The sequence below is a fragment of the Chelonia mydas genome, chromosome 10, assembly GCF_015237465.2.
Source record: "Chelonia mydas isolate rCheMyd1 chromosome 10, rCheMyd1.pri.v2, whole genome shotgun sequence".
NCBI lineage: Eukaryota > Metazoa > Chordata > Testudines > Cheloniidae > Chelonia > Chelonia mydas.
The window spans coordinates 20166898-20181970 of NC_051250.2; the positions used below are offsets into that span (position 1 = coordinate 20166898).

The following is a 15073-nucleotide window of genomic DNA, read 5'->3' on the forward strand; positions in this document are numbered from 1 at the left end:
TCAATCCTTCTTTCATTTATATATGGTATTTCTCATTTCAAATTATTATTTTGAAGATACAGCTCTTTGGTCTGAAACAATTATCTGCACATGCAAAGAATCATGAAGGGAAGTTGCTTTATGAAGCACATTAGAGAAGAAATACTTCAGAAGCTTCCCAATTACCACAGGACTACATCTATTGTGGATGTTCACATTTGGATGATTATGCTTCTAAGAGTAGAATGGCTTGGAGTTCAAGTGCTGTTTCATGCTGCTCAGGCTAGATAGGCCTGAACTGTGAGATGTGGATGTAGGTTTCTACTTTAGTTCCATCAGAAGGGGTTGGTCTCCAAGAAATTAAGTTCAGCTCATGTTCAGGAGTGAAAAAAGGTTCACAGTTGATAATCTGGTTTGGTTTTTGTTCACCTTACAAAAAACAAAACAAATGCATGATGAAAAGTTTGCATGGATACCCCAGTTCTCCCCAAGTTGGAGTTGCTAGTACAATCCGGACCTTGCCTTTTGCTTTCTGACAGCACCACCTCTCCTTTTCCTTGATTGCCTCTGTTTCTTTAACCCAGGTAATTAGTTAGCAGAGAAAACTGGACCTGACTCTCCCACTGAAGTGGTTATTACTCTGCTTCCAAACGCCCCGCTCTGCTGTTTTAGAGTAGCAGCCATGTTAGTCTGTATCTGCAAAAAAGAACAGGAGTACTTGTGGCACCTTAGAGATTAACAAATTTATTAGAATGTAAGTTTTCTTGGGCTACAGCCCACTTCATCGGATGCATAGAATGGACATATAGTAAGATTTTTTTATATATATATATATATACACACACACATACAGAGAAGGTGAAAGTTGTCATACAAACTGTAAGAGGCTTAAGATGAGCTATTATCAGCAGGAGGAAAAAAAAACACTTTTGTAGTGATCATAGAATCATAGAATATCAGGGTTGGAAGGGACCCCAGAAGGTCATCTAGTCCAACCCCCTGCTCGAAGCAGGACCAATTCCCAGTTAAATCATCCCAGCCAGGGCTTTGTCAAGCCTGACCTTAAAAACCTCTAAGGAAGGAGATTCTACCACCTCCCTAGGTAAGGCATTCCAGTGTTTCACCACCCTCTTAGTGAAAAAGTTTTTCCTAATATCCAATCTAAACCTCCCCCATTGCAATCTGAGACCATTACTCCTCGTTCTGTCATCTGCTACCATTGAGAACAGTCTAGAGCCATCCTCTTTGGAACCCCCTTTCAGGTAGTTGAAAGCAGCTATCAAATCCCCCCTCATTCTTCTCTTCTGCAGACTAAACAATCCCAGCTCCCTCAGCCTCTCCTCATAAGTCATGTGCTCTAGACCCCTAATCATTTTTGTTGCCCTTCGCTGGACTCTCTCCAATTTATCCACATCCTTCTTGTAGTGTGGGGCCCAAAACTGGACACAGTACTCCAGATGAGGCCTCACCAGTGTCGAATAGAGGGGAACGATCACGTCCCTCGATCTGCTCGCTATGCCCCTACTTATACATCCCAAAATGCCATTGGCCTTCTTGGCAACAAGGGCACACTGCTGACTCATATCCAGCTTCTCGTCCACTGTCACCCCTAGGTCCTTTTCCGCAGAACTGCTGCCTAGCCATTCGGTCCCTAGTCTGTAGCGGTGCATTGGATTCTTCCATCCTAAGTGCAGGACCCTGCACTTATCCTTATTGAACCTCATCAGATTTCTTTTGGCCCAATCCTCCAATTTGTCTAGGTCCTTCTGTATCCTATCCCTCCCCTCCAGCGTATCTACCACTCTTCCCAGTTTAGTATCATCCGCAATCCTCCCATAATCAAGATGGCCCATTTAGATAGTTGACAAGAAAGTGTGAGGATACTTAACATGGGGAAATAGATTCAATGTGGGTAATGACCCAGCCACTCCCAGTCTCTATTCAAACCCAAGTTAATGGCAGCTAGTTTGCATATTAATTCAAGCTCAGCAGTTTCTCCTTGGAGTCTGTTTTTGAAGCTTTTCTGTTGCAGACTTGCCACCCTTAAATCTTTTACTGAGTGGCCAGATAGGCTGAAGTGTTCTCCTTCCCACATTGCTTCCCACAATGAGCGGGGCAGAGAACAGGCAGCCCTCGAGCTAGCCAGAGAGCCGCCCCCCAGGGGAGGGGCCATCGCAGGACCCCGCCGTGAGAGCGCCCTGCCGGAGGCCAGGCTGCTCTCAGCGCTCCCGCTCGGCGGTTGGGGAAGCGCACGCGGAGAGGGGGGGAGGGAATGTCGGAGCTGTCTCTCTAGCGTCCTCAGGCTCCAGTATTTACCTTCCGGGTCGGCGGGGCTTCGGTTCCGGGGCGGGGTGTCCGCTCTGTGTGTCCCCAGCCCGGCTTCGCTCTGTGGCGCCGTCTCAGCGGGAGCAGGGGGGCTAGCTGCAGTACCGGGGAGGGACCGGACTCCGGGCATCATGAGCGGTGAGTGCCCGCCCGAGCCCGCGGGGAGGGAGGCGCAGGCTGTGTCGTAGCCCCCCGGCTGAGTCCCGGCCTCCCGTCTCCCGCTATCCCCACTCTCTGTGGCGCTGCCTGGCTGCTGGGGGTCATGGCGCGCCCCGTGCCAGCCGGTGCTAAGGGCTGGTTTAAGCTGGTGGCTCCCGCTGGGGGCAGGCTGACGTGCCGTAGGGGTAACCTAGCCCCTGGGCACTGGAGAGGTGGTCCCTCCTACTCCGGATCCCTGAATGAGGCGCAGCTCCCCTCCTCCCCCTTCATTTTTATTGTGTGAAGCTCAGTCCTCTAGCAACGTGTGAAACCCCAGACCCTGCAGCGCTGAACCCCTGAGAGCCACCGGACTGTAAACACCTGTAAGGCCGACTGCTTTGAAATCAAAGTTGCCTGAACTGAGCAAAGTGCAGAAAGTAAACAGAGCATAAATAACGTAATATTCTTACTTAATACACTGAGATGTGGTTAGTAACCTGAACAAAGAAGCGTGTCTGCTGATGTGATTTTTTTTTTTAAGTGACAATATGAAACCTCCATCTGCTATTCCTGAAATACACACACCAGTTCTGGACCTATTATGTTTTTCTTTCTACCCTAAATTAACTGCAGGGTATTTAAGGTGAAGTGAGGCAAGATGGTGTTCACTGAATCTTAAGATTACAGCGAGAGAGGAAGAATTGTACAGTTTTGCCCAGGCCTCAGTTTTTCTTGAACTGACCATTTATCTAATAAATATTGGCTCTAGGGCAATGCTATCCTTGCAGGGGTGGAGGGAGGGGGGGAGAATCAGCATGGAGGCTAACTTCTGAGGTGGAGGGAAGGGTGAGTATTGGTCACACAAGTTGAAGTACCAGGACTGGTAGTAACTGTTAACAATAGTTCTCTTCAAATGGGATTTTACATGAGCAATACTTTAAATATAATTTTCAAAATGCAGATTGACACATTCTGCATTCAAATAGAGAGATAACTTAGTTGTAAAAATTGACTTGAAATAAGGCTTGTCAGAGTTGCTCATAAAACACAAATAGCATGTTGAGGGAAATCATCCCCCGACCCCGAGACTGTCCTTTTTTCTGCTGCAGTGAATTGGGAATTAGGTCCTGGGTTCTGTTCTAACTCTACTGCTAAAATGTTTAACCTCTGTTGATGAAAGGTGCAATTTTAACATTTAAAGTATTAACTGAGGCAGCTAAACCCCATGTGGATTCATGAATTACATTGGCTATGAAAGAGAAACTATACAACAGATGAAAGTGAAAGCATCTTCCTAACATTTTCTCTGGGTATATCTGGCATTTGTATTTATAAAAGTTATTTATCAAAATAATTTTGGCTTGAAAGGAGATGAAAAAGATGATCATAGACCCACAGGGAAAATTATTAGTATTTTGTGAAATGCAGGTAACATTCAGACTTTCAAAACACAAAAAATCTTTTCTCAGATGTTCAGCTTCATTTCAAGTTTTGCCACTATATTCATTTATACTTCGAAACTACCCTCGTAACCTCAAGTGGCCTGCATCTGCTTTTTAGTTGTGGTTCCAGTCCTGCAGTGAGCTCAACCTGGATGTAGGATCAGGGCTTAAGTTGTTATTCGGTGGTAAGTCTTTGCACACTTAAGCAATGGAATTTCCTTTTACAGTTAAAAAGAACAGTTGACATTTCTACGAAAAACTTTGAAAGCTGTTTTATTAGCAGCAGTTTTGTCCATAGTTTGTTTATATACGATATTTCTTGTCACTATTTTTATGAATTACCAAATCTTTGTTTTTGAAGCCTTCATCTGTTTTTTTACCAATAGAGAGACATGTATGGTGCAGGTAGAATTTTCTCTAACTTGAAATGTTTCTCAGTTATCCAGGACTAGATTATGCATAAAGCAACATTACTAAGGATGATAAGCCAAACGTTTGACCTGCCTTTATAAACTTGTAAATCTTGCCAAGATCTATATGAGTTTAACTAGACAATAAAGTGAAACATGTATTAATAGTTTTCCTCTGAAAAAAGTAGGGTTTATGGGAACATAAACTTGGGCGTCATGGAACAGAGCAACAGGAAAGAGAAAAAAGAAAAGGAGTCTCTAATGTGCCACAAGTACTAACACATTTATTTGAACACAAGCTTTTGTGAGCTACAGCTCACTTCATCGGATGCATGCAGTGGAAAATACAGTGGGGAGATTTTATATACACAGAGAACACGAAACAATGGGTGTTACCATACACACTGTAACGAGAATGATCAGATAAGGTGAGCTATTACCAGCAGAGGAGAGGGAAAAAAACCCAAAAAAACAAAACCCCTCTTTTTTAGTTTTAATCAAGGTGGGCCATTTCCAGCAGTTCACAAGAACGTGTGAGGAACAGTGTGGTGGTGGTGGTGGGGGGAAAAACACGGGGAAATAGTTTTACTTTGTGTAATGACCCATCCACTCCCAGTCTTTATTCAAACCTAATTTAATGGTGTCCAATTTGCAAATTAATTCCAATTCAGCAGTCTCTTGTTGGAGTCTGTTTTTGAATTTTTTTTGTTGAAGAATTGCAGCTCTTAGGTCTGTAATCGAGTTACCAGAGAGATTGAACTGTTCTCCGACTGGTTTTTGAATGTTGTAATTCTTGACCTCTCATTTGTGTCCATTTATTCTTTTGCATAGTGTCAAGGTTCCTTCCCCACTCTGAACTCTATGTGGGGACCTGCATGAAAACCTCCTCAGCTTATTTTTACCAGCTTAGGTTAAAACTTCCCCAAGGTACAAACTATTTTATCTTTTGCCCTTGTACTTTATCGCTGCCACCACCAAACGTCTAACAGATATATAACCGGGAAAGAGCCTGGAAACGTTTGGAAACGTCTTTCCCCCCAAAATCCTCCAAAACCCCCTTTCTTGGGGAAGGTTTGATAAAAATCCTCACCAATTTGCATAGGTGAACACAGACCCAAACCCTTGGATCTTAAGAACAATGAAAAAGCAATCAGATTCTTAAAAGAAGAATTTTAATCGAAGTAAAAGAATCACCTCTGTAAAATCAGGATGGTAAATACCTTACAGGGTAATTAGATTCAAAACATAGAGAATCCCTCTAGGCAAAACCTTAAGTTACAAAAAGACACAAAAAGAGGAATCTACATTCCATTCAGCACAGCTTATTTTCTCAGCCATTTAAAGAAAACAGAATCTAACGCATATCTAGCTAGATTACTTACTAAGTTCTAAGACTCCATTCCTGCTCTGTTCCCGGCAAAAGCATCACACAGACAGAGAGAGAGAGGTTTTGTTTCTCCCTCCCCCCAGCTTTTGAAAGTATCTTGTCTCCTCATTGGTCATTTTGGTCAGGTGCCAGCGAGGTTATCCTAGCTTCTTAACCCTTTACAGATGAAAGGGTTTTTCCTCTGGCCAGGAGGGATTTTAAAGGTATTTACCCTTCCCTTTATATTTATGACACATAGAGACTGTCCGGTTTGGCCAATGTACATGGCAGAGGGACATTGCTGGCACATGATGGCATATATCACATTGGTGGATGTGCAGGTGAACGAGCCTCTGATAGTGTGGCTGATGTTATTAGGCCCTGTGATGGTGTCCCCTGAATAGATGTGTGGGCACAGTTGGCAACAGTTAACACTACAGTGCTAATAAGCGATGGTCACATAAACACCACCCTATACCGGAAACCTACTGACCGCTATACTTACCTACATGCCTCCAGCTTTCGTCCAGACCACACCACACGATCCATTGTCTACAGCCAAGCTCTACGATACAACCGCATTTGCTCCAACCCCTCAGACGGAGACAAACACATACAAGATCTCTATCAAGCCTTCTTACAACTACAATACCCACCTGCTGAAGTGAAGAAACAGATTGACAGAGCCAGAAGAGTACCCAGAAGTTACCTACTACAGGACAGGCCCAACAAAGAAAATAACAGAATGCCATTAGCCATCACCTTCAGCCCCCAAGTAAACCTCTCCAGTGCATCATCAAGGATCTGCAACCTATCCTGAAGGACAACCCATCACTCTCACAGATCTCGGGAGACAGGCCAGTCCTTGCTTACAGACAGCCTCCCAACCTGAAGCAAATACTCACCAGCAACCACACAACAAAAACACTAACCCAGGAACCTATCCTTGCAACAAAGCCCCTCTGCCATGTAGATTGGCCAAACCGGACAGTCTCTACATAAAAGAATAAATGGACACAAATGAGAGGTCAAGAATGATAACATTCAAAAACCAGTCGGAGAACAGTTCAATCTCTCTGGTCACTCGATTACAGACCTAAAAGTCGCAATTCTTCAGCAAAAAAACTTCAAAAGCAGACTCCGAGAGACTGCTGAATTGGAATTAATTTGCAAACTGGACACCATTACATTAGGTTTGAATAAAGACTAGGAGTGATGTGTCATTACACAAAGTAAAACTATTTCCACATGTTTATTGCCCCCCGCCTACTGTTCCTTACACGTTCTTGTCAACTGCTGGAAATGGCCCACCTTGATTATCACTACAAAAGGTTTTTTGTTTTTTTGCCCTCCCCCCCCCCCCGTAATAGCTCACCTAACCTGATCACCTTGTGTATGGTAACACCCATTGTTTCATGTTCTCTGTGTATATAAAATCTCCCCACTGTATTTTCCACTGCATGCATCCGATGAAGTGAGCTGTAGCTCACGAAAGCTTATGCTCAAATAAACTTGTTAGTCTCTAAGGTACCACAAGTACTCCTTTTCTTTTTGTGGATATAGACTACCACGGCTGCTACCCAGGAAAGAGAAAGTATGCATCATATTCACATTTGTCTTTAGGTAGAGAATTAGGCAAACTCAAATGTAATCTGTTTCAACTATGTCCCTTTTTGAGGCTGGGACACTATCATTTATTGTCAGACACTAGCATTATAATTTTAGAGTTTATAATATAATGGAAAAATGATTAAGGACAAAAGTTTTAACTGACTTGTTTAATGCATGTGAATTTTTTTATTCATCTTTAGTTTTAAGACTAAGATTTTTGACTAAATATAAAGAATAGTGCAAAATCTTAGTCTTAAAACAAAAAGATGAATAGGACAATTTGCGTGAATTAAACAAGTCAGTTAAAACTTTTGTCCTTAATCATTTTTCTATGATATTACGAACTCTAAAAGTATAAATGTTAGTGTGCGAGAACCAGGAATTGCCTCCGACCACTGTTTTTCAAACTGAAATGCAAATATGGTACAAAAGTTAAAAAAATTAATTAGACTGGTAAGTTTATTAGTTGTATTAATCTGTTGCCTTAGTAACACAGACTGAGTATTTTAAGGTGTGACTTTTTAGATAATGTCCTTTTAACAGAAAGTGGAACTGTACTGATACTTGTATGAAATACTGCCTGATAGATATTTCCTGTAAATTTATATCTACTTTATTAATAGTGATCATCTACTCTTACATGCTAGAATATTTTTTTGTGGGTGGGATGACAACCCCAACTAATATAGACATGAACTATATTCAGTATTATAGCATTTTGGACTTGCCATGTACCGTACTGAATAGCTAAAACTGTCAGGGACTGTCACACAAATAACTGATTCACTACATTTGCTGACTGTAGTTACCAAACTTTGCATATTGGAGTCTGCACACTGTGGAATTTCTTAGGTTATTGTGTAACAGAACCCAGTTTTATTAACCGAATGAGAGAGATTTATTCAGGTGAATTGGAGGGTCTTCAATATAAATGATTCATATCAGGGGACATAACCTAATTTGAGATGTGGAGGTGGTTTGATAAAGGGGGCTTTGGCTAAACTAGGTTCTGGGGGAGTGTGTGTATGTATATTTGGACTGCTCAAATGTCAACCTTAAAATCTATCTATATATAATATTTTACTTTTTCATTGTAACTTCAGTCTTGAATAATGTTCACATTTAAATGCTAACCCATTGCTAAAAAGGATAATAAAAGTAATATAAAGTATACATATATTTTTAGGGTTGGCATTTGAGTGGTCAAATATTTTAAAGCATTAATTTTTAGAGTAGTAACACAAAAGCGTAAGATGTTAGCCTTAGATATTTATGCCTAATTACAAAAAACAAGTTACTTATTGAGTTGTTTCAACTCAGAAGAATATGAAACACAATGAAATGAATCTTTAAAAAATGAAAGAAATAATTACTTTTATTATTCTTTTTAGCAATGGGTTAGCATTTAAATGTGAACATTATTCAAGACTGAACAGTTACAATGAAAAAGTAAAATAAAATTACAGAAGTAAAACACATAGCAACTCTGAGTGTCCTTTTTAAAGGCACTTATGCTTGATAGGCGCATGTTTTCTCTGTGTTGGGAGAGGAGGCTTAATGACTGAATGCTCCTCTTTCTCCCCCACTCTTTTCTGAGTTAATTTCTGTAAATTTGTCTAGTCAGTTTAGATTTAAGCTTTTTGAGGCAGGGATCATGTCTTTTAACTTGTTTAATGTGTTTTGTAAACTGCCATGTACAGTGATGGCCAGGTATACAAATAATGATACAGATACAGACATATTGTTTGTTCTAGAGATTCCAATCAGTTAAGATGCTCAGCTTTCAATTAGTTCACCTTTTTCTAAACAGTTGGCATTAGCATATGTGAAAATGAATGATCAATACATTTAAGTAGGCTTGCTAACAGATGGCACCATGATGCAACTTACCTTTCTGATTGTCATCTACGTAGGGCATTCTTGGTGGAATATCTGACAGTATTTGATCCTGGTCAAATAATAGGTGGTCAATTGTCTGGCTTGGCAAGCCTAATTTTTTTTTTTACCATTACAAGACACTGTAGGTGAAATGATACAACAGATTTACTATGCTTCTAATGTAAACTTAGTCTTAATGCTAACAAAGTCTTTAACTTGTCACTTACTCAAGATGATTTTATGTGCTTGGGTAGTGCAGCAAAGAAGTGTTTTTGCCTTTAACTTCCTGAAACTGACTCAAATCCTGACGTGGGTTACAAGGAAACAGGAACCTGAAGAGTCTAATTTTAAGCTCTATTTGTGTACCACAGCCTTCGCTGTGATTGTCTTTGCATAAGATAGGATGAGCACTCAAATAGTATCAGTATGGCCTGACAAGAATTAGGTGTATTGACAGAGCTAGGTACTAAAGCTTTCTGTAGTATGGCTAATTCAGGGCAGCACCATTGAACACTAAATTCAAATACAATTTTTAAAAGCTGATCTTTGTTCGTATCTGAATTTAATCTTATTTTCTGCATATGTAGTGGTTAGGTGTATTAGGATAAATTAAAGGACACAGTCAGTTTAAAAATCATGCTTCTGTCTGAGTTATTATAACTATAGTTGCTACGAATACTTCTTAAGATCACTGTAACTTATAAGGATTAGATGAAAACTTTTTTTTCCCACTTGCAAAATCAGTTAGTTTCTGTTCATGTGTGTTTGGATCTTTCTCATACAATACAGAGAGTAAAAACATTTTAAAAATAGAAAAGTAAAACCACCAGAAATGGGGGGGCAACTCAGAGGCAGGTGCAATACCTGAAACTAATTTTAGCTCATTTTTTAAAACTGATAACTTTTAAAACGAAGAAGTCTCTTCATGCTCTTCTTAGTTTTTGCTTCTTTAAACTCATATTTTCATTGTCATTTTTAGAGTTCTGCATGGATTTCCTTTTTTTTTTTAACATAATAATCTAAATATAACTTTTCTTCCCCCCAGTGTGACATATTTAATGTAAAAAAAACCCTAGTAATACATATGGTGCTGCAAGTTTACTGCTATTTGAATTTGCATGGGAGCAGTTCAGACATCCAGCTTTAGGACTGGGCATCACAATAACTTTAGCTGTGTGTAAATTGTGAAATGGAATGCAGTAGATCCCTCCTAATTGGTACCCCTTGTGACTGGGTGCCTGAATGGGCCACACTGAGGATGCTATATCCAGGGCAGACTACAAGGAATAGGGCAGACAGTCCACCAGACTGGTTGTTTATTCTTTTAGATTCACCACGCCTGTAACAAAACAACTTCTGTAATACCACACTGGTTACCAAGAAGCCAAATACAGTCCCCTTTAACTGTTCCAGCTCTTGACCTCTATCTAGATAGCCAAATGTAATATAGTGAGTGGTTACTGAAAACCAGATTTACCATATTTTAGGTCCACCAGTCCGAAAGGACCGACACTGATCCCCAGGTCAACATGAGTTTTAGATCTTACCCAATAATCATGCAGATGCCAATCCTTTAGTAAGTAAAACTTAAGGTTTTAATGATAAAAGGAAAAAGAAGGAAGAGAGTTGCAGTCTTTAAGAGATCAGTATACATACAGATGTGAAAAGTCCTTAGGTCAGTTTCATAGCAGAGACTGTGAGGCTGCTGATTTGTAAAAAGTCTTTATGGAATTAATTAAAAAAGTTATAGTCCAATAGTTAGTCCAGGTGTAGTTTGTTCAGATTCTTCCATTAGAATTCCAGGGTAAAGCCAGAGTAAACCTGGAGACCTCAGTCCTGTTACTTGGACTTTGCCTGTCAAAATTTAAGCAGAACTGAGATAAAAAGGATCAGGCCTGGGCTTTTTCTTCATAGTCTGCTGGCAAGCTGATAAGCCTTTTGATAACAATTGCCACAGCAAGACCTTTCCTGGATGAAGAATAAGCAGTGTATATTGTTGCTTTGAAGCTGATCTTCTATTTCCTATGAATATACAGGAAAACTGGCTGCATTCATTCATATAAGGCAATTAGTCATTCAAACTATCAAGGCAGTTCATAATAGCATAGATAATTGAGCTGAATACAATGCAAATAATATTAGGGTGCTACTGTAGACAATAATACCTCAGAACTAACTGATTCCTCCTAGAAATCTTTGAAAAATATTTTGAACCTCTTTATGTCCTCAGATACAGTTGTGAGACTCCATTAGAAGGGAGTAGTAATTATGCATGCGTATCTTGTATGCATGTTGTTTTCAAAGTCAGCTATTCATTCCTGTTGTTGACTCCTCGCTTGAAGTCCTAATCCACCTCTCATCTCACTGTTCTCCACAGCAGCCAATTGTGTTGCTATGAATGGAGAATTAGGACTTCAAGTGAGATAATTAGGGCCTGATCTACTAAAAACAACAACGTTACTGTTATCATACAAGTATCCCTAGTATCTTTTTAAAAGAAGAAAAATTTAATATAGGTAAAATTGGCTTTCAGTTGTGTTTTTTAAAGACTTATCAAGGGGTATACCCATTAGGACTTTAAAGGATCATAACAGTTAACTGAGGCTTGTAATACTATTTTGTGTTTATATATTACATTTAATATGCTGCTTTAAAGAGAATCAGGGTAAAATATATAGTTCTAAAAATATTACTAGCTACTAATCTTATAAAAGATGAAAAATGTTTTTTATTTTTTACACTTTACTCTGCTTGGATAATGAAACTAGACTGACTAGTCTCACTCTGAATCTCTTGTACTGTGAGTTGCTGATACATTTTAAAAATTATTGGGGAATTTTTTTTTTTAATTTAGCTTTTTGTAAACCCCTTTTTCTTACAAAATATACACGTCAAACATGACAATATCATAGTTTTTCTGACAAGTGTGAAACGGGAATTTTTTTTAAATTGTACTGATCAAACTGCTGAAAACTATCCATAGTTTATAACATTGTTCTTGCTGGAATCATCCGAACTCCTCATCTAAACGTCTCAAGAAATTTATTAGCAACAGCCGTGTGCAGTCATGGTTGAGACTAATACAGTTTCAACTGTAGTGTGGACTCAGCTTTAATTTCACATCCATACTATGGTTGTATGCTGACTTGCTGGTATCACACCATTCAGTTTTTTAGCAGAGTCTGCACGACAGTGATAAACTTAATCTGGTATGTTCTACATATTTATGAATTTCTGTTTTGCCTATCAATTTGGTATCTAGGTGATCAAAGGTTTATGTTAATGGATATAATGGTGGCAGAGTGGTAGGGATTTGAAAATTAACAGATGCGTTGTACCTTGAAGAAAACCTTCCTCCACATAATTAATATTATAAAACTTGTTTCCATTTGAATGAAAGCTGCTTACCTTGTGAAATTCCTACAAACTCTCATTCTGAAATAGCCTGGGACTGCTGACTTTAAGATAAGCATCTCATTGTATTTTCCCTGTTACCTTGAAAGAGAAGGGAGTATTGAAGAAATGAGTCTGAGGCAACATGGGGAATGCATGTGTTTAATTGGTGGTTTTGATTATGGCTGGATTTTACTAAGAGTGTACTCTCACTGGCATGTTTTTCTTGTACAGATTTGTAAGTGATTTTGATTAGTTGTGGCACACTTAGACCTACAGATACTTACTCCCTAAAAATATAAATAAAACCATAGTACAATATGACTTAATTCAGCGAAGTTGGAATCTCTGATAAAAATTTTTAGGACTGGAATAATAATGATTATACAGGTCATGGCTGATGTGCATTGGCATCGCTGTCTGATGAAGCCTGCACAGTGTACTAAATTAGCTATACTAAATTTGACTCTAGCCAGAGCTACTAGTATCACCTTCATGTGCACAGAGTTCTTAAAAAAAAAAATCTCGAAATGGTTGCACAACTTGATTCAAACTTCAAAATCTAAAGTTAACTCTCTGTAAACTGATAATGGAAAATGGCAGTGGTTTCCAAATGAGCACCACTGAGCTCTTATATAATTAGATAATAGTAATTTAGGTAATAAAATATACTTGTTTTCTTTAACTCTGGATTCACATCTGGTACAGGCATCCTGTGTTTTCTGGAGTCCAACTCTTGCTGCTACTCTGAAACCTGTCATTATGCAAGGCGCTGAATTTAGCCATATGGAGTGGAAATCCACTGCATGCATCCAATGAAATGAGCTGTAGCTCACGAAAGCTTATGCTCAAATAAATTTGTTAGTCTTTAAGGTGCCACAAGTACTCCTTTTCTTTTTGCGGATTCAGACTAACACGGCTGCTACTCTGAAATCTGCAGGAGAGGAGCAGCTTCCATGGAATGAATTGTGGTCAGTTCTAATCTCTTCTCCTGCTTGGGTAAATTGGAGGTGCTTTGTGCAGGAATAGTACACATATGAGATTGTGTAATAGGTGCTCCAGGGTGATGGGCTGCAAAAAGAAGAGAGAAATGTTTTCCACCCCTTATACCTTCTCCAGTTCTTCAGTGTTGTCTGGGTAATAGGTTTTGCTAGGTGATGAGGGAAATTTATTCAAGTAGAATTCTGATATGGAGGTCAGAGTTTTATATGAATCTGAATATCCTTTGGGGGGAGGAGGAGGAGGAGGAACAACAACAAGAAGAAAAGTGTGGGCACAGAATGGTCTAACTTAAGGCCCAGAGAGATAAGGTGGTGACGTAATATCTTTTGGACCAACTTCCGTTGGTCAGAGAGATGAGCTTTTGAGCTTACAAAGCTCTTCTTCAGGTCTATGTAAGCTTAAAAGCGTCTTTCTCTCCTCAACGGAAGTTGGTCCAGTAAAAGATATTACCTCACCCACCTTGTCTATCTAATATTCTGGAACCAGTACAGCTACAACAACACTACGTATAACTCAATGTCTGACACATTAGGAGTAGTGGCAGATAAGTGTAGGAAGTCCTTTAAAAACCTGAGAGAAGACTAGATTAGCAGTGCACAGTGACTTAGCCTAATTAAACAGCAAGCTTTATGTGCAGCCAGACATGTTTATAAAAGATGTTCCAACCAAGCAAGGTGTGAAAGCTGACACTGCATACTGAAATTATTTAGATTAAAAAGTTAAATGTTGTGGCCTGTGCATTAATGTTTATGTGTAGTGGCTTGCTTACTAATTAACTTTACCTGATTGGCATTGATCAAGAGAAGACTATGTTAATAGTGTTCTTAATATTTTAAGAACTGTAGAGTAATTTTTATTGATTCCACAAAAAGAATAACTTATTAAAATCAGACTGACAGACTGATCATCTACCATTGTTTCTGCATATTAAATAAAGGGTATCTAAAAAAACAAAACAAAAAGGTCTAATCTTGCATCCTCTTACTCAGAGAAGTACTTCCGTTAACCTCAGTGAGATGACTAGTACATGTGAGGAAAGTTTTCCAGAATTGGGACTAATATATTTTTGTTAAAATAATAGAGCTGTGTTGAATTTTAGGATCAAAGAACAATGACACCAAAAGACAATTTCTTCTAGAGCGGCTACTGGATGCAGTTAAACAGGTAAGAAATCAAAACAATAAATTCAAGTTTGCCCCAATTCTAAAAATCTTTCTGCAGTATATAAATGCTGAGTTGAAGTTTCTGTCAAGAGCTGCTATTATTCTTCCCTCCCCTCTTCAATAGATGGAGGGGGAAACTTGCTGTTCTTAAGAAGTTCTCTCAGGCCTTGACTTCTCTAGGAAAAAAGGAGTGTTAGCTAATGTATTAAAATCGCAGAGCAGACAAGGCAAGTTATAGTTGTAACACATGTTTACTAGTTGAGGTAAACCCTAGCAGGGAGCCTGGGATTTACCTTGACCAGTTAAGATGCTGTTAAAACTACAGTTTACCTGTCTACAGTAGGATTTTAACATCATTCTATCTAC

The 15073-nt window shown here is 39.3% G+C and overlaps 1 protein-coding gene across 14 annotated transcripts in view; it reads left to right on the forward strand.

The window, feature by feature from the left end:
• The first annotated feature begins 2308 nt into the window (after positions 1–2308).
• Positions 2309–15073, forward strand: part of SNX29 (sorting nexin 29) — a 450561-nt gene continuing 437796 nt past the window's right edge. For 10 of the 14 annotated variants that reach the window (XR_006284108.1, XR_006284109.1, XR_006284110.1 and 7 more), the window contains exons 1-3: positions 2309–2442; positions 13452–13513; positions 14644–14708. Coding sequence is in view for 11 of the 14 variants with exons in the window: in XM_043523231.1 (XP_043379166.1) it covers positions 13504–13513; positions 14644–14708 (75 nt within the window). In the remaining 3 variants the exon portion in view is untranslated. The remainder of the gene's footprint in view (positions 2443–13451; positions 13514–14643; positions 14709–15073) is intronic. The other 4 variants (XM_043523229.1, XM_007058137.4, XM_037911587.2 and 1 more) reach the window with 1 other exon arrangement.